The sequence below is a fragment of the Cyprinus carpio genome, chromosome B21 (assembly GCF_018340385.1).
Source record: "Cyprinus carpio isolate SPL01 chromosome B21, ASM1834038v1, whole genome shotgun sequence".
Taxonomy (NCBI): Eukaryota; Metazoa; Chordata; class Actinopteri; order Cypriniformes; family Cyprinidae; genus Cyprinus; species Cyprinus carpio.
This window is the reverse complement of record NC_056617.1, coordinates 17,902,398-17,923,010: the sequence shown is the minus strand read 5'-3', so window position 1 is coordinate 17,923,010 and position 20,613 is coordinate 17,902,398. Positions and strand designations below refer to the sequence as shown.

The following is a 20,613-nucleotide window of genomic DNA, read 5'->3' as shown; positions in this document are numbered from 1 at the left end:
TTTGTGATTTTGTTGGTTTTGAATTTTTTTTTTTGTCTTCTCTCTCTCTCTCTCTCTCTCTCTCTCTCTCTCTCTCTCTTTTTTATTGAAATTGTTACCCTTAAATAGGTTTGTATATTTTTTTTTATATTGTGTCTGGTTTTATGTGTGAATGAATGTGTGCATCTAAATTCTTACCCAGCTAAACAGATTTATTTTGAATGAACTAAATTAAACTGTGTGTAAAAACTTTCTTCAACTGAATGAAGTGAGAGTAATGAATTCATTTTTTTCTGTGCTAGTCACTCTTTCAGAACCTCATGAATCTCGGATTCATTACAGTTAGATATATATTCAGTCCACATTATAATTGTTTCAAAGCACAAGATTATTGTATATGTAGTGAGAACATTTGGTTTAATCACCAAAACACAACAGTATGCAAGATGCATGTTTCAAATCAGCCATGTTTATTTCCGTATAACAAGAGAGTACTTTTTTTTTAGTTGCCAGAACACAACAGAATGGCACGATTTTTGTTATTTTAGCTGCTGACTAAAACATATTCAAGTTACAGTTATACAATGAATATGGACTTAAAGTCCACACTGTGAGCTTTAATTTGAGATGTGTCTCTGTCAAAGTCTACTATCAAGAGAAGACTTCACGAAAGCAAATACAGAGGGTTCACCACAAGGCTCAAACAAGGCCAGACTACACTTTCCCAAAAAACATCTAAAAAAGCCAGAGCACTTCTGGAAAAGCATTCTTTGGATGGCTGAAATTAAGATCAACCTGTACCAGAATGACTGGAAAAAAAGTCTGGAGAAGACTTGAAACAGCTCATGATCCAAAGCACACAACATCATCTGTGAAACATGGAGCGGTGTGATGGTGTGAGCATGCATGGCTTCCAGTGGCACTGGGTTACTGGTGTTTAGTGATGACGTGACAGAAGACAGAAGCAGCCAGATGAATTCTGTATGAGATATACCCCCTGCCCAGATTCAGCCAAATGCAGCAAAGTTGACTGGACGGTGCTTCATAGTATAAATGGACAATGATCCAAAACATACTGCAAAAGCAACCCAGGAGTTTTTGAAGGTAAAAAAGTGGATTATTCTGCAATGACCAAGTCAATCTCCAACCCGACTGAGCAGCATTTCACTTGCTGTAGACAAAACTAAAGTCAGAAAGACCCACAAACAAGTAACATCTGAAGTCAGCTGCAGTAAAGGCCTGGCAAATCATCACAATGGAGGAAACCCAGTCTCTGCTGATGTCCATGAGTTCCAGACTTAACACAGTCATTGCCTCCAAAGGATTCTTAACAAAATATTAAAAATGAACATTTTATTCATGATAATATTTATTTGTCCAATTACATTTGAAACCCTGAAAATGGAGGACTGTGTATAAAAACAGTTGTAATTCCTAAGCATTTTATGTTATATTTTTGTTAAACCCCTTGAATTAAAGCTTAAAGTCTGCACTACAATTTCATATTGATTGTTTTATTTTAATTCTGTTCTGGTGGCATACAGAGCCAAAAGAATGAAAAATAAACTTTCATAGACAAACATTAAACTGAACGAGAAGAGAGCTCAATTCAAAGTTTGATAGCAACAGCATTTAAATCTACAAAGGCAGTTATAACTGCGAATGAAAGGTTTGCAAAGGTGATTTGTGTCATCACTTACTTGTGTTGTGAAAAGGAAACTTGAGATTAGTACTACTAAGAGTTTAGGAAACCTACAACTTGCCTGTGAAAACTGCACCAATAAATAAATAAATAAATAATATATAACAGACACAATACATCTGATCATATTCCTGCAAAGAGCTATAGTGAATCCTCATATTTTTGCATAGCATAGCAGTTTCTACCAACAAATCCTTCTAAATAAGAAATTTTATGCATTTATAAGATTTAATACACATTACACAGTTATGAAAAAGGACATTTAGTTTGGAAAGTTTTATTAGCCTGTTTTTTTTTATTTAGATTTTTTTTGGCAACATTTGTGCTTTGACTCAAAACCTTGATCCTTCTATTCCAATTAAATAAAACAAATGAATGAATTAAATAATATATGGCTTTCTGGCATTTCAAGACAGTCTATTTGGGGATACCATAGAAAATGAATGAAGTGGTGCCCTAAACTGAATATTATCTGTTTCATAACGTTTCAATATAGAGCCCACTCCAAAACAAACTTTCAAAGGTGCAGACCGATCGGTGTGTGACATCAAAGTACCGCGAGAGCATGCGGCTTACGCGTTCGAATCACTCTCGCGGTGCTTTGATGTCAAACGCCGATCAATCCGAACACGCCTCCTGTCACGTGACGCAGAGGGTGCGCACGAAAATTATCGTCCGGATAGAAATCACACAGGAAAATGTCCGAGAAGGGTAAGCGCCATGCTTTTCATGTTCTGTCACATTTAAATAAGAATGCATATTAAATGTCTCTGTTTGACGTAAGGACCTTCAGAGTTTACACACGATTACACACGTCTTTCAGTAGGCTACGTAGAACAGTTCACACTAAAATACATATTTTAATCGCGTATAGAAGCAGTTTAAACGATGGAGAGAGATTCTTTTAATTATATAGCATTTAAAACGTTGTGACGCGCATATTCACACACTAGCAAAGCACAGAAAGTCACCAATTAATGTTTGTGGCATGAGTCATGTAACCCTCGTCCTTCATGTGTGAGAAACCTTGGACGTGTCTCCTACAACAGCAAAAATAATGAGCTCCTCAAAGCCTGTTGGAATGATCCTGTCAAGGACAGAGAAGGATTTGCTTGACACAAAATCACTCTGTATGCAAACAAAATCTACAAAACCGTTTTTAGAGTTAGAGAATTAGCAGGATATATTCACTGTGTGAGTGTGCCAAGTCATACTCATGGCATGCTAAACTCATCTCTCTCTACTTCAGATGTGTCTGAAAGCGATACTGTGCTCTCTCTGTTGGCTGCAGTTGTGTGCTATTTCTGTGTCTGGCTTATGTCTGGAATCCAGCACGCTTTCGTCAGTAGCCGGGGTTATCATGTAAAGATGCTCACAGTGAACGTTCTCTCTGAGAGCTCCTGTATCCCACCTGGATGGAGAGCAGCGGCACTGCATTTAATCTGCTTGTTTTTCTGGTTTTTCTAACTGCTTTTCTTCTTGACCTTGTGCTGTGTCCGCCAGAGTTTCTACCCACAACAGTAAATTAAAGTAGACTTTAATGCTTACTTTAAACTTGCTTCTATGCCTTCAGGTGTGACTCAACATAACAGAAACAATGACACACATGCAATATGAAAACTTGAAGTTGTTTTTAATCTCTGTTTTAAAATCGTGATATTGTTATTAAGGCATCAAGTACAAAAAAGTAGCATAATGAAGAAACAAAAGTCTCATTATATGAACTAAGAAATTAACGTTAAATTCTTTAAAAGAAAGCATTTGTGCTCAAAATCAAAGAGAGGCGAGAAGAAATTTAGTATGAAACAGCCGTATCTGGAATATTGAAACTTGTGGTTTGTAAATAAGTAAGGATTAATTTAAATATGTTATTAAAAAAATGAATATTTCTGTGTTCCGACAGACACCGAAACCTTTGATGTGATAGAACTGGCAGAGCATGTCAAGAAACAACAGTGGTGGAACAAAATGTTTGGCAAAAATAACTCCGGACCCGCTGCTGAGAAGTACTCTGTTGCAAAACAGCTGGCCATTGGAGGAGTGAGCGGATGGTAGGTCATTATGAACGCTGATGCAGCTCAAAACACCGAGTAGAGTACAAGTAAACAGCTTGCTCTTGTGTTTCTGTTAGGTGTGCAGGGTACTTGTTTCAGAAGGTTGGGAAGCTGGCAGCATCGGCTGTAGGAGGCGGCTTCTTCTTGCTCCAGGTAAACTGTAAAAACCAAGTGCTTATCGTAATCGTCATGTTGAGAGTGTGTTTAAGCATTCCCCGATGCACTTTCAGATTGCTCATCACACGGGCTACATTCAAATAGACTGGAAAAGAGTCGAACAAGACGTGAACAAGGCAAAGAAGCAGCTGAAGCTGAGTTCAGACAAGCCTCCTAAAGAAGTGAGAACGAAATTTAATGAGGTAAGAAAATACTTTGAACTCTGTGTCTTGAGATCAGTTCTTAAATCCCAAGTCTATTTTTTTAGGCTGTGCCTTTTTACCTGTGTAAAGCTTCCAGGAATCCAATCCAATAATCGTAAAGGGCGCTGGTGCTCCTGATAAGAAACTCTGTGTTACATGTACCTTAAACTGTTAATTAATTATTTACTTGTGTCTTCAGTCATGGACGTCTGTAGACGTCACTGGAATCAGGAGTGTGTCACTGATTTTAAGCAGGGACCGTGCCCTTGTGTTGAATTCATTGAAATGTTTTCTCTCCACGTAGGTGCAAGTATTTGTCAAGAACAACATTGTTCTCACCGGAGGTTTCGCTGGTGGATTTCTGCTTGGTCTGGCTTCATAGGACCTCTTATCATTACGTCTTATACTCTGAGGATGTCATCAAACATCAGATTACAGCTTCTGCGTGATATTGCAGCTTGTATTTAAATTACATCAACATTAGATTGGTAGAAATGTGATTATAGGGAAACATTTAAGAATGTATGCTTTAATTTTTTTAAATTATTTTTTTTGATTGTGCATTGCTTTAGTTTGTACTTAAAGCCCCGGCTACATTTTTGTTTATTTGAACATCTTGCTATATTATTTTGGTACAAACTATTTTTGACACAATTCTAAGTCAGCTTGTTTAATCATGTAAATAGTTAAAACACTTGAAATTGTCCTTAAAAACACGGTGACTAAGCTAAGTGCATTTCATTGTTCAAACGTTTTGTAATGAATCTGGACATGACTTCAAAGACCAAGGGGTCAATAAAAGTTGTAATTGTAATTAATAATGACAGAAATGTTTAAAGTAAATAGACAATCAGGTTTTAAACAATTCTGGTTTGCCTTTTCGTCTTTTTTTGTTGTTTTGTTTTGATATTCATTCATCTATTTTCCTAAATTACAGCTAATGATCAATATAATATTCCACCTATAATACAGTGAGTATTCCGAATTCATATGAGATGTCTAATTCATAACAATATTGTCACTGAACTGTATTACTAGATGGAATAAATAGTGAGAGCCAGAGACAGTTTGATGATTTACTGAAAGTTTGATTGTAAGAATGAAGACACAAGTGGAGGATGACTGTGATCAGTCCACACAATTATATAGTCTTTGAAGAATATGTATTCCATATGTCCATGGAAGTCTCTTCTGATCTCTTGAAGCATATATACATGCGTACTGTTTAGCTTTCTATTAAAGGACTGTCTTTGTGTCTGTAGATTTGTGTTGCTTGGTAAATCCAGAGCAGACAGAGTTTTCTCCTGCATGGACTTCACAACACTTCCTCATGGCTTGAATCACATCCTCACAAAGGCTTGCAATGTATTTGTTGGCTGTTAAAAATACACAAGTCATAAAATGGTTAAACTGCTTCTAATACAGTCTGTAGTCTTCATGCAGAGAAAGGTTAAACTAACACTGAGATCATAAAGCTACCTTGTGAACATCTCTGTATGGCACATGCCTGTTTTTGACAAGGCTCTTTCTGTGGCATTTTATTTATACATAAAATATTTATACACCCTAATCTTAAACATGCTAGACAGTAACCATTCTTTTTAGACTGATCTGTTTTTAGAGTTTACAATGAGACAAAAAATAAAATACTGTTTTATATGAGAAGTCACAGTTTTGCGACAGATAGGATTCAGGATTAGAGCTGCAAAAGTTGGTTTCTCCCAGTAATGAGACCAACTCGTGTCACACGATGTCAAATAGTGATCTGGATTTACGCTGAGGGAACGACACTCCTTTTTTGTGGCTTTTAAGCTGATATGCTTTATTGTCAGCGAGATAAACATAGAACAACATGTCACAGCTGCAGGACGTTTCACATTCGGTACAGTGGCTCTGTGTTGCCCTCTAGTGCAGGAGATGCGCTACAGCATCATAAACACAAAGTGTTAAAGGGTTAGTTCACCCAAAAATGAAAATTATAACAAAATAACAAAAATTACGACTTTTTTCAGCATTTTCTTCTCTTCTGGGTCTGTTGTGAGTGCGTTCAAAAAAAATGAATTGAGTGTGGTTGCTTGTGTGTATTCTGGTGCGATAAATAAGATAGATAACATATGAGGAGTATTGTATCTGAGAAGTTTTGTGCGCAATCACAACAGACCTGGAAGAGAAGACAATGCTGAATAAAGTGGTAATTTTTTGTTATTTTAGGACCAAAATGAATTTTCGATGCTTCAACAAATTCTAACGGACCCTCTGATGTCACATGGACTACTTTGATGATGTTTTTATTATCTTTCTGGACGTGGACAGTATACCCTACATACATTTTCAATGAAGGGACAGAAAGCTCTCGGACTAAATCTAAAATATCTTAAACTGTGTTCCGAAGATGAACGGAGGTCTTACGGGTTTGGAACAACATGAGGGTGAGTCATTAAAGGGTAACTAAATCCCTGGTCAGAGCCTGACTCCACCCACTGGCAATATTTGAAAAATGCTGAAAAGTGGGCAGAGCACAGCGCAGATAGAGGGGATGAACCGAGGGCGGGGCTGAGCGGGTGGGGCGTGAACCTGAGACCCGCAGTAATGGATTAATTGACAGCTGCTGTCAGAGTCGCTAAAATGGAAAGTGACTGTAGTGACGCAAGTAGCTTTGCAACAGAGCGTTCATTTGAAGTAGAGGACTTTTTTCCCCCATCTTCACCTGAAGTGGAGGATGTGGAGGTGTCTGTGGACACAGGGCCAGGGCCTGAGCCATATCAATTCGAGCCGCTGGCTCAAACTGCGGTCTTAGCTCCCGCATCGCGATCAGCATCCGACGATGCTAGCGAAGCAGCCGCTACAGTGATTTTGACGGAACAAGATGGTTTTATACTGCCAAGGGGCGTGGTAACTCGTACCAAGGGCGTGGTGAGCTTACGTCACGTACCACCCCAAACATCCAATAGGAAAAATCAACTGCAGTAGCCACCGTTCAACCAGAAGAGGGCAGCACTCAGACGTTTTTACACCATATATTGTAGAATTAAAACACTTTATACTCAAATGTCAAAAAAGTTACTTGAATCAATGAACAGCACTAATAAAGGCCCATTCTTACAGATCATTAACTAAAAAAAGTTGGTTTAGGGTTTAGTTACTCTTTAATGACATAATTTTCATTTTTGGGTGAACTAACCCTTTAACAGCATTTTTTAATGAACATAAAAGTTATTGGTCGTAATAATAATAACAACGATAATCTGTAAGAGTAGCCTACACAATTAAAGAGGAAAAGACAAAAATAAAGTAAATGAGGGTATACATGTATAGGATAATATATTGAGAGAGAGAGAGAGAGAAAGAGAGAGAGGCAAACAAACAATCTTAAAAATGCACAGTCCAGCACAACCTTTTTCTGATCCAACTACTCCTCTCCCTCTGTCAGACATTATTATTTTTCTCTCTTTCTGATTCTTTGTGTTTTTCTGCATCCACAAAACCAATTCAAAGAGGCCTTTTTTTATGTTTATGTTGATGTACTGGAAAGAGCTTCATCACCTGACTATTCCTCCAACTGAGACTGGAATCAGCTTTTCTAAATATTTCAATGATCTGTTACTTAAAAATGCTTATCAGTTGTTACAATATTTTATACAGAGAGATTTTTTTTTTCAATACTTTTAGGCTGTTGTTGTTGCAGAAATAGAAGCTTTATACTTTATTTAAGGTTTGGAACATTAGGTCTTCATTTCTGACACGCTGTGTTTAAGCATTTGTGAATAAGACTAAAAAGAAGATTTGTTTTGTTTTTGTGGTTTGTTGTATTAGGTGTTAATTTATGCATTTTAGAAACATGGTAACTGACTGCATATTGTATAATCACAACAGATGGATGTTGTGCTAATTGTGTTTAGAAAATGTGACGAGATTGGAGGAAGCGATGTTAGCAACTGAAAAAAAGAAACTAAACAAAACAAAATTAAAACTGTAAATTCTCAAAACGGTTATTCTACTAGTTTTTACTAGTCTTTATCTAAAATCACAGACCTTCAGTAACTGTTGATTCTGGAAGTCTGGACAAACATCCAAAGACAAAGTCCCAAACATATTTGTCAGTCAAACCCCTTTGACATGAAATATTTATTTGAAATTCTGTAATTCTGTGCTCTGGATAAAAGCATCTGCTAAATGACTAAATGTAAATATTTAAGGAAGTTAACAGTTTAATAATTTAACCACACATTCACACATTTACAGTTCGATTTCACTTAATGGTCACTTTGAAATACAGATGAAGTTCAAGTGTTTGAATTTATTTGACATTTTTATGAAAAAATTAATTATTATTATTATTATTATTTTTTATCAACTTACACTGCAGTTCTTAGTTTACAATAAGCCCAGTTTTGGAAATCCTGTTTTAATGTATTGCTTAATGCATTTTATGATGTTCATATTTATATATATATATATATATATATATATATATATATATATATATATATATATATATATATATATATATATATATATATATAAAAAATTTCTCTTTGCTTTTTATATCAGTATCTCTTTTGCTTTTTTGTATCAGTATTACCATTATGTAACTAGTCAAGATTCCATTCCTGAAATCAAGAATTATAATTTTAACTGATGAAGTCGGCTTGCCATATACAACAAAACATATCCCTTCCTAGTCACCGTAAATCAACTGCTTGCCTTGTGATTTTTTTCCTCCTGTTTCCTGTCGGAAGGAATTGAATGTAGCGCATGCGCTTTGCTGATGTGGAAGTGCTGTACAGTGATAAACAAGCGAACAAATCAGAGAAAACGTATACTGTTAGACTGTACTTCACATAATGGCAGTGAGCGCGGTACATTTAGAGTCAGACGCATTTCTAGTCTGTATGAATCACGCTCTGAGCACGGAGAAAGAGGAAGTAATGGGGCTCTGCATCGGCGAGGTTTGAGTTTCTTGTGTTTGTGTTGTGTTGTTTCGTATAAACGCGCGTGAACGACAACAGCTCTGTTAATGACCAACAGGTGGACACAGACCGCATCGTGCACATTCATTCTGTCATAATCCTGCGTCGATCAGACAAGAGGAAAGACAGAGTGGAGATTTCACCAGAGCAGCTGTCAGCAGCGTCCACCGAAGCGGAGATATCCTTACATACAACTTACATCTAATACATGCATTATTATTTATAGAACCCTTTTGTGGTTATTTATGGGCCTGTTTTTATGATCTTGTTTTTTTTTTTTTTTTTAATTCTGCAACACGAACCTTTTCTTAAAAACCTGGTTCTATAGCAGTAGCATGCTTTTGGACAAGTACCACGGTAATACCATGGTATTTCTTAGGCTGAAGAAGAACCTTGTAACTACAGTAATCTTTCAGCACCGTGGCATGCATCAAACACTCCCACTGAGTTGTTTTGAAATGTATAATGCTCTGGTTTCTATAATAGCTTTCAATACCAAACATTGCTATAATATTTAATACTTAAAATCATGCCTCTGTGCCAACTTTTTGGGAGTTTGTTGCAGCCATTTAATTCAGAATTTGTTTATATTTGCAAAATACAATTAAGTTGGTGAGTGAAAACTTGGGAGATGTTTTCTCTGAACTTTTGTCAGTGAATTAAAGTTTAAAGACAATTAACAAATCACAGATTCTAGTTTTATATTGCATTTTACAAAATGCCTCAACTTTTCTGGATATGGGGTTGTACAGTATGCATAAAAATCTGATATTCGAAATTTATTCTTTTCTAGCAAATAAGGAAAGTTTTAAGAATTCCAAAAAAACAAACAAAGGACCGTGAGTAAACAGTATTCTGTCTACTATTTCTAGTTCAGTTCACCAGTCATGAAAATTTGTAACATTATCAAATTATTCAGTAAAATCTATTCCTTGGAACATTCTCAGATCACGCTGAATAATAAAGACCACAAAGTTTTGCATTAACTTGTGTGCCACTGTTATTAAAGCATGTAATAATGTAATAATAACTAGTTGACTAGTGGTTTCAGACATTTGGACCCCATCATGTTCATTTATCAGTGGACATCATGTACTGATTCATAAAGTGTTTAAAATGATTCTTAATGAAATGTATCATAAAGTGTAATCCTGATGTTATTCAGCCCATTTTCTTAATATGAGGCACAGGTTGGCTGAGATGACAGGACGTCCCATGAGGGTTGTGGGCTGGTACCACTCTCATCCACACATCACTGTGTGGCCATCACATGTTGGTTAGTTGTTGTTTTTTAATGAATGCATGGAATTATGCATTTTTATCTTCCCTCTATTTGAATAAAATTCCAATTCTTCTTGCATTATACAGATGTTAGGACTCAAGCAATGTATCAGATGATGGATCAGGGTTTTGTTGGACTCATCTTCTCATGCTTTATAGAAGATAAAAACACAAAGGTATATTAAGCTCATCATCTTGAAGAGTTATTATTTTATTGTCAGTCACGTTTTTAACCGTGACTTTTCTTTCTGATTCTCTTGTAGACTGGTAGAGTCCTGTACACCTGTTTCCAGTCAGTACAAGCCCAGAAAGGCTCAGAGTAAATAATCTCCTTTTTTATTTGAATGAATAACTGGAAGCGTTACCTTTTTAGATTTGCATCATGCATCATACATGATCTAAAGCATTAGATTATAACAAAAAGATAAATTGATGTGTGTCCACACCTGACTGGTAGCGTATGTTTTTTATCTGATTTCTCAGTATTTGTTGAGAAATTGTTTTTGCTCATAAATATTGAAATTGCATTCCTCTCTTATGACAAGTATGAGCGGATTGAGATCCCCATCCATGTAGTCCCACATGAAGCCATCGGGAAAGTGTGTCTGGAGTCTGCCGTGGAGCTGCCCAGAATCCTCTGTCAAGAAGAACAGGATACATACAGAAGGATTCACAGGTATTTCTTGTGGATTATGTTTCAGATTGTTTAACTTTGTCAATGGTTACTCTGGACCTCATGCAATATTTTGTATTTTTTTTTTGCACATATATTTCAGTTTAACTCATCTGGATCCAATCACAAAGATACATAATGGATCAGGTAATTATGAAATCTACTTTGTATTTCCTGAAGGAAATTAGTTGGTAAATAAAATCAGAGCTGTTTTCTTATTTGCACACAAATGAATGTGTTACAGCATCTTTTCAGTGTGAAGCAGCGGTAGATTGTTAAATTAAGATCAATCAAACACATTCCATGTGCAAACTGCATAGAAGATCAATTATTCAATTAATAATGCAAAAAGATTAGTTTTCAAATAATTGATAATTCGTCAATTATTGATATTTTTTTGTGTATAGTGTGGGACTAACCTTGTTCATTTCACAAATGTGAAGTGTGTAACATTTAGAACTGTTTTTACAGTTTGTAATTTGCATGTATGTGTGCTTCTCAGTGTTCACTAAAAACCTGTGCAGTCAGATGTCGGCCATTAGCGGCCCGCTGCTGCAGTGGCTGGAAGATCGACTGGAACAGAACAAACAAAGTATCATCAAACTCCAGAAAGAGAAAGAGCAACTGACACAAGAACTGGCTTCATTATAAGGAGGTCTACTTATTATTTTGATGATTTCTTAAGTTTTTGCACTGAGAGCACTGTTTTTTTTCTGTCCTACTGCCACATTTTGATCAGGAATCACTGGGAGGGCAAAGACAGGATGTCTGCAGTTTAACATTTTGTCACCTCAGCACATTTGTAATGCTGCGTCTTAGTGCTTATATATATATGTATGGGTATTACATGATGGTATCTTTGTAGTAGTATTATGTATACACTGAATATTCTTTAAAAGGTTGTTGGTTGTTTTTTTTTTTCCTAACGGATTTGATTTTGATGGTTCTGTAAACGTGACAGTGACAGACATTTTACTGATGCTATTTTTTTATAAGCTGTAAATCTCTGAATGTACATACATGACAGTGTGAAATAAAAGGGAGACATAATGATTACAGAATATTTCATTTCTCACTTTTCTAAATTCAGTTTGGAATCTGTGTTTAGAAATCAAAGCTCTAACATCTTAAACTCTGTAACGTGTTGCATGGGCCACACTTGCAAACAGCTATATTCCTTTTTGTCATTTACATGCAGATTTCCACTCTAGACTTGTTTCTGTGAATGTCAGGTAGCTCCCTGGTTGAACAGTCTGGCGCTTAGACTATAAGTAGAAAAGGTGTCATAAAGTTGAGCTTTTCCAGATTAAATACAAATATGAATATTTTAGCTGGTAGTTTGGAAAAACTGAAACTGGGTTGAGGGTTGTTTTAACTGTAGTCTTGTCCAGCATTCTTGTATTTAGAAGATTTTTTAAGTTAAGCCACACTGGTGCTGACTAATCTTGCCTTACTGTATTAATGTAAAACTAATTGCATAGCATCACTATATGTGACAATAAAATATGAATCCAACTGAAAACCCAATAGCCACATGTTGTTTTATTTGTTGTCACTAGGTGGCGAAGGTGTCCTTGTTGAACTGCACACAGTTTTATTGAACAGACAGACCTCAATCTCTTTAGATGTGAAACTGTCAAGCAGATCAATCTGAATACACTTACCTAGAGTTATATAATTATACATAATGAATAATGATCTTTAATATTTGTTGTATAAAAGCAGTAAGCCACTCAAGGCTGCACTACATCATTTACCAAACAGCCATTTACCAATTATTTTTTACAGCACTTCTGTCCTTGAGAAACTAAATCTCACACACCGAAGCAGGCCTCTAGATATTGTCCAACATATGCAAGTGCAAATTCTCATATAGAGTAAATATCCTTTATTTTATCCAATATTGCTACGTACAGTGGACCGTAAAGTAATACCATTTTGTATCAAGGCGAGGTCTAACACTCCACTAAAATAGAATGGCTTGTGTGTGTGTGTGTGTGAAAGCACTTATCCTGGGACTGGAAGCAAGCAGATAATATTAAAGATGTGCTCTGAGACTGATGGAGCGAGCAAAGACGTCTTTTCCTCCTTGCACATCAACATACTGGTTATTACTCCTGGCAGAACACTGTCATTTATTTAGTGTGAAGGCAAGTTGACTGTGAACCTGAAGCCTCTATAAATCTGAAATGGTGGCTGGGTGAAGGGGTTCTGTCTGTCTGTGTGTAGAAAGTGAGTTTATGAGTGTGTGTTTGGAGGGCATTGTGTTTGATGAGATGCCTAAGGGACCTTGGGCCCCTGGATATATTTATGGCAGAGGGGCCAATGAGGTAGTGGACAATGACGTCCCAGAGGCTGACAGTGTTTAATTAACACCTCCAAAATAGGCAGGACAGAGCTCATACTGTTTCACCAGCCCACCAAATAGGCTGGTGGTTTGGATCTTGTGGTCTAGACATATGAGATCTATCTCGCTCCTTTTTTAAAGCTACTGTGCATAATGTATTGTATGTTAAAATACATTTTCCTATTGTAGATCAATATGCAGAGATGACCATAAGTAGGATGACTTTCTGAAAAGTGTAAACATACTAAATGTGCTGACTGAGTGGTGCTGAAATGGGGAATTTTAGGTGGTTATTTTGGAAATCTGTAGTGGTGTTTAAATTCTAAAGTAATTCCCTACAGTTGTTTACTAGTTTATACCCACATTGCACATTGATTAGACTACACTCACTAAAACACTGTTTCTTAAAATCCAACATGGACAGGACTAATGAGCTGTAAGAGAGAGTTAGAAGGAGAGACGCAGTTTAAAATCTTTTAAAATGTATTTCGAGCTGGCTGAAGTTTTTACCATTTGCATGACTAATAGGCTACTTGATTAAAAATCTTTAAAATATAGAGTGATAATATAGATGAAGTTTAAAATTAAGTGAAATTAAATGGATAATAAATTGCTTAATGCCATTTTTCTTCAACAACTAATTTGCTGAGGTTGCATCATTAACTCACAATATTGTAAGGAATTGATTATAACATATAAGGGAAAGTACCATGCACTATATAGAGATTCACGAGTTCGCACTAACATATAATTGGATTGAGCGACTGGTAAGCATATTTGGTGTGCTGTCCAGAAGGAGGGCTCAGGAGAGTGCCTAAACCCAGAGTCAAGTTCAGAGTCAGAACTTTACTTTTTGGAAAGACCAGTAAGAAGTCTATTGCAGGAATCCATTCTGCTGGTAATGAATGCATGAATAAACTTCTCTAGGTCTTGCTTGGACACAAAGGATCTGGATATGTTTTTTTTTTTCATTATATATATAGATGGTAATAGGCTGATTTAGTAATTGCTTTGATGTAGCTTCTGAAGTTAAGATCAGAATCCAGAATGACATCAAGTTTTCTGACATCATGTTTACTTTTAAGACCCCTGGAATCTTGTATGCATTCACCTTTGGTATTTAATCCTTAATGCCAAATAAAATAACCTCTGTTTTGTCTTTATTTAACTGAAGAAAGTTTTGGCACATCTAGCTGTTTATTTCATTTAGGCACTGGCACAGGCATTCTATGGGACTGAAATCATTTGGTGATAGAGAAAGGTAGATTTGAGTGTAATCTGCATAGCAGTGATAAGCAATGTTGTTTCAAATTATGTAGCCTAGTGGGAGCATATACAAATTAAACAGTAGAGACACAAGGATTGAGCCTTGTGAAAGTCCATGTGTCGTGGCAGTCCAGTTAAATTCATAATTCCCTATGCTCACAAATTAGCCTCTGCCTTGATTAGATATAATCTATATAGCAATATCCACTTTTTCCAGCCTGTTGAGGAGTACGTTCTGGTCAACAGTATCAAATACAGCAATTATAATACCAATGTTGAAATTGATCGAAAGCAACCTTCTCTATTACCTTGCCAATTAAGGGGGGTGGGGGTGGGGGATTTGTGATAAGTTTATAGTTCAAAACGTAAGAGTTATCCAGGTTGTTGTTCTTTACGAGATGATAAGTTTATAGTTCAAAACGTAAGGGAATTTACCTCTAGTAGGTCAGATCTCAGACAACTAAACACACGTAAGACCAAGACCTATTATGGATTTTTGAAAATGACCTTTCATGCAGTGTGTAAAACAACTCTAAGTGAATGAAAACATCCTGCAAAGTTTTAAATCTGAAGGTGCACCGCGTCTCTCAAAAGAAAGAGTCCACTCTGAATCATTGAAATTAGTCATTTTTAAAATGAATCCCAAGCCATTTCATGTTGATGTCATCATGAAACATTAGCGTATTGCCCGCCCACTTGTTGGTCTTTTTACATTGTTCTGAATGAAAATGTAAATTCATTCTTTGCCACTAGGTACTGCTTTTGGAGCAGTAAAATAGCAGTTTTCCTGGAAATGCTATTAACAAAGCAGCACTGCGCTCACAAACGCTGCTTTATCAGGCATTACAGGCATGATAAAAAAGAAAATGATACCAATTGGACCACAGATAGCCTCACACAAATGAATCGTTGAGCAAATTGTTTGGGAGTCGTTGAGCAAGTAAGGTAAAAATAAATGCATATTATAAGACAATGAAAGTGTTTTTTGACCTTGCATGCATGTCATCCTGTTGTTGGGGACTCCCAAAACAAAAATATGAACCTTTCATTACCCATAATAGGGGCACTTTAAAGAAAGTTGTGGGTCAAGACAACAGGTGGACATTTTAAGGTTCTGCACTGTTTCATGCAAATTTTGCAGTCAGTTGCCTCAAAGTTAGCCATAGTGATTAACCTCCTATGCTGCTGTGGTGGGAGCTGACTAATTTGAGAGCTACAAAAGTATTTTATCACTGAAAAAAGAGACCACAATCATGCACCTTAACCAGAAGTTGTTCTGAAGAAACAGCTGGTATTGGGTTTGTTTGATCACTGGGAAATTAAAGAGGACTGTTAAGAAACAGGGGGAATGTCCTTGAAGAATGGGAAAGAAGCTGCACTCCACCTGGTCAGAGTAAGGTGAAAATAATGTGCCAGCCCCAGCTTTAACCAGTAGCAAGACCAAAGCCACAGTGAGTCCTTCTACTGCTGTGGGAAAATCACCTTCACTCAGCTTAAAAAGTCTGCACATGGTTATTAATAAATTAGCAGCCCCTCAAGAGGAGCTGTTTAAAATGGTCCACCTTGATAAAGAAATGAGGGTAGAGCCAAGGTAAATGTAGATTCCAGTCTCCGCTGGATGATAGTAATGGTAGATGTATTTGATATTCCTGTGGCCAGCCTGGCCACACAAGTCGCTGTAGTGACCAAAATCAAGAAAGGCAGCAAGGGGTGCTGGTGTTTGGTTTTAAGGATTCAGAACAGCAGGGAGAGGTGGGAGTTCCTGGCATCATTGGCATGAACATATTGGGGGACCTTATGGGACTACTTATGACATGCAAAGAGGTGACCAAGCTTAGCCGCCATAGAGTGTCTGGAGAAGATGCCTGTGTGACTGTACTGGCAGCCACTCAGAGGCAGACAAACAATATTGCTCCAGCAGGCAGAATAGGTTATGTCAAGGTGGCAGGGTGCAAGACAGTTACCATTCAGCCATACACTTGGGTAATTGGGGTAAAAAGGTGTTGCCAATCTCCAGTTAAGAGTCATTATCAAGTTTAGTGGAGCCCACAACAGGGGTAAATCTGCGAAGTTCTAATGTCATGACCCAGGCAAAAGAAGGTGCCAGTTTGGATATTAAATGTCACTAGAAAGTGAGTTAGGCTTCCACTCAGAGCTAGGCTTGATGAAGTTAATTGAAATCAGCAAGGATCTACTTGGATATTAAATGTCACTAGAAAGTGAGTTAGGCTTCCATTCAGAGCTAGGCTTGATGAAGTGATTCCTGTAATTTGTCCAGCACGTGCGTTCAGATCAGGGTTGCCAGGTTTTCACAACAAATCCTGCCCAGTTGCTTCTCAAAACTAGTCCAAAACTAGCCCAATCGCGTTTCCAGGAGGTTCCCCGATAAAAATTTGCATCCCGGGGGTAAAATATAAGTTTTTTTGTCAGGGTTGCCCTGGTAATATTCAAATTTTAGGGGCTAAATATCACGTTATTGGTATTGGGGTCGCTCCAACCCGCGGACATGAAAAACAACCGCAGACTTGGCAACACTGGTTGGCATTTACTACTACACAGAGCCGTAATTCACTGACAATCTACACACAATCGATTTTAAAAATCGCAGGCGATTCTTTGTCGATTTTGAAAGCGATTTTGTGTAGCTTGTCGGTGGACTACGGCTCTGTGTAGTAAATGCCGCTCCACAACTGAACCAGTGTTGCCAAGTCTGCGGTTGTTTTTCATGTCCGCGGGTTGAAGCGACCCCAATACCAATAACGTGATATTTAGCCCCTAAAATGTGAATATTACCAGGGCAACTATGCCAAAAATGCGATTGGGCTAGTTTTGGACTAGTTTTGAGAAGCAACTGGGCAGGATTTGTTGTGAAAACATGGCAACCCTGATCTTAACGCACATGCTGGAGATATACTACTAATCACAGGAGCGTCTTTACTGATGAGATGCGCATGAAAATCGTATTCGATTTTTTTGCACAGCCCTAGTTTGGCTTCCATTCAGAGCTAGGCTTGATGAAGTTAATTAAAATCAGCCTGTGTACTGGTTAAAAATGAGCAATCCAGTTCTCATGATGGATTATCTGACCCTTTACCAATCCCAATAGAGGTTAATCTGGAACTTTTGCTGGCCGAACATGTGTTGAAATTGAGGGCACTTCTAGAGAAACAATGTGTTTTTAAGCCAGAGAGTGACTATTGGCACACCATTGCCTTTACTCATTGCATCTTTACTGGTGATGCCCAGCCCATAAAATGACACCACAGGCATATCCCACCACAAGTTTTTCAAGAAATCAACATGTGCAGGACCAAAGCATCCATACGTAGTGTTGCAATCCATGGGTGTTTCCTACAATAATTGTTGTAGAGAAGGATTTTTCTGTGTTTACAGAAGGCTGAATGAGGTAACCTTTAAAAATGCGAACACTCTCCCTCCAGTGGAGTAAAAATGTGATGCCCTAGGAAATGCCATGTTCAAGTAAAGACAGCAGTGACTACTCTATATAGGTTATTTGAGTGGACCTGCAGGCCATTTGGGTTATGCAATGCCTCTGCGACCCTTCAATGCCTAATGGGGGTGGTCCTCGAACATTTGACGATAGACACGCTCTCTCTTCAAGAAAATAGTCAAGTTTCTAGGTTATGTTATGTCCAAATAGGCTACTTAAGCAGACCAGGAAAAAGTACAGGTGTTGGAGACCTGGAGATCTCTAGCGGCTGCTTTTCGGACCAGCTGGAGTTTGTTTATTAAGTTTGCAGGGCAACTGCACAATAAAGCATTACAATAATCTAGCCTTGAGATCATGAACACACGAATTAACATTTCTGCATCTGACATTGACAGCATGTTGTAATTTAGAGATATTTTTAAGATGGAAAAATTTACAAATGCTAGAGTTGTGGCTTCCAAATTACAGATTGCTATCAAAGAGCACACCCAGATTCCTAACTGACAATGAAGACATTAAAGCGCTGCCATTGCTATAGAGTATTCTAGGTCATTGCGCATTAGGGGGCCTGTTAAAACTCAAATGGCTAGGGGAGGCAATAGAGATGTTGCCTTCCACTGTAACTTTAACCACTGGAGTCGCTGTTGGAAAGTGTTGGATACATTTGGGATTTCTAAACTTTTTTAAATGTTATATTTGCAATATTTTTGTTGTTATTTTCTTAATAAATTTTTTGAGGAGGCACTACCTCCCTTGCCTTCTCTTGGTACCCTTGGTTTAAACTAAATATATACAAATATGTTTATGATATAAGGGATTTTTTTTAAAGACTTATAAAGATGTGCATAAGTAAATACCTTTAATTTTTAGATGCTGTTGGTTTGGTCATAATTTTACTGTATGTTTGAGAATCTATGCAAAAATATGAAATGTTTATCTACATAAACGTCATGTATGAGTAGTTCACATATGAGACGCTGGCCAGGTTTACATGGTAAGGTGACTTATCTTGGTGCCAACATCATGACAGGAAAGTTCATAATAAATCACGATGTGACAAACATAAATGTACTGTCATGATTTTAAGAAAGAAGTGCTATAAAAATAGATTTTGATGTCAAAGAGAGTGGTATAGGGACAAGCTTGAAATATTTCTTTCATCAAACAAGTACATCTAGAGTTCTGCATCATAAATCTGTTCTATAGCTGCCAATCATTTCAGATATCTAATTCCCTGAGTGTTTCAGTTAACATCACTATGCAGGGTAGTCGCCCTCATTGCTCATGTCAATCCTGCTCCTGATCCACTCCTCCTTACCCCCCGCACTTGCAGAGTATTTACATCTTCAATTCTGCTCCAAGATTTATTTGCCTAATACAAAGAGTTCTTATTATGATGATTATAAAAGCTGACTCCGAGGAATCACAGAATACATCACCACCCCAGTGCCCTTCTGTGTAATAACCTGTGCTGACTCAATAAATCTTAGTATGCATGGGTACAAAAAAGATGAATGTGGCAGTTATAGGCAAGAGCCATAGTTAGGTGGGAGGATGGGTTTGGTAGTGAGTACTGAATCTTGATTGGCAAATTATTGTTGGCTAGTGGTGCTGGGGCAGGATTTCTTTTGGAGTTGATGATTCTATGTTTAATATATCCTAATGCAGAATTTTGAACGAGTCAATGCACAAGCCAATGTGCGTGTTCAGTCCTTTTAGTGAGTCTAAGGACATTGACTGTAAGTAACCGGAGCTTCTAAGAGCAGATGCAGTGAAGTGATGATTTTACCAATAGACCATTTGGGAGAACACATCACAGTTACATTACTGCAGTACTGCACACATTATCGTGGAAGACGAACAGTGGTAACAAGTCGATGTAAACGGAACAGATCCACTGAATAAGAAAAAACTGTCTTGTGCCTTTGGATATCAAAATCAGAATGCAAAAAAATGGGTGCAAATGCACTTATTGCAATTTTTAGTGTCTTTATTCTACTTTTTTCTATCTTCTTCCACCGTTGAATCTATGGCAGCCCATAGAACCACTTACAGGAAAGTTATTAAATTTGGCACACAGATGGAGGACAGTCTGTACATTAAACATCACAAATTTGTGGTCTTTAAGTCAAATCCTCTAGTGCCCAACAATTGCTACTCATGTTTATGCAAATAACCTTTGAACCAGAGAAACAAAATAATTGTGTCCTCTTATTGGCTCATGACGAATTGGCCCTATGACGTCATTTTCCATCATAAAAAATTTCCCACCATTTTCAATTTTCAGAAAAAAAAATACTTTTTTAAACTTTTCCAAGAAGGTTTGTCTGATTTTCACCAAAATTGGCTCAAAACATCTTCAACCTTTTTCAAACCTTCAAAAAGTTATGAAAAGATTTTCAATAGACCGTTGATTTAGATTTACATATAGCGCATCAACAAATGTGACAAAGAGCACACCAAAATGGACATTAGGATGTATTTCTGCAACGCTTTAGCGTATTTAGACCAAACTTGGTACCCATTATAAC

The 20,613-nt window shown here is 37.2% G+C and overlaps 2 protein-coding genes across 2 annotated transcripts; both read left to right on the top strand.

The window, feature by feature from the left end:
* The first annotated feature begins 2,242 nt into the window (after positions 1–2,242).
* Positions 2,243–5,355, top strand: LOC109061408 (FUN14 domain-containing protein 1-like). The gene is made up of 5 exons (XM_019078516.2): positions 2,243–2,392; positions 3,585–3,732; positions 3,813–3,888; positions 3,966–4,094; positions 4,399–5,355. The coding sequence occupies exons 1-5, from the start codon at positions 2,380–2,382 to the stop codon at positions 4,474–4,476; spliced, it is 444 nt and encodes a 147-aa protein (XP_018934061.1). The 5' UTR covers positions 2,243–2,379; the 3' UTR covers positions 4,477–5,355.
* A 3,457-nt stretch (positions 5,356–8,812) lies between these two features.
* On the top strand, positions 8,813–12,540 carry LOC109061407 (lys-63-specific deubiquitinase BRCC36). The gene is made up of 8 exons (XM_042748067.1): positions 8,813–9,043; positions 9,123–9,242; positions 10,253–10,340; positions 10,433–10,521; positions 10,609–10,664; positions 10,890–11,021; positions 11,122–11,165; positions 11,521–12,540. Exons 1-8 carry the CDS (start codon positions 8,939–8,941, stop codon positions 11,667–11,669), a joined length of 783 nt encoding a protein of 260 aa, XP_042604001.1. The 5' UTR covers positions 8,813–8,938; the 3' UTR covers positions 11,670–12,540.
* The last annotated feature ends 8,073 nt before the right edge of the window (positions 12,541–20,613 follow it).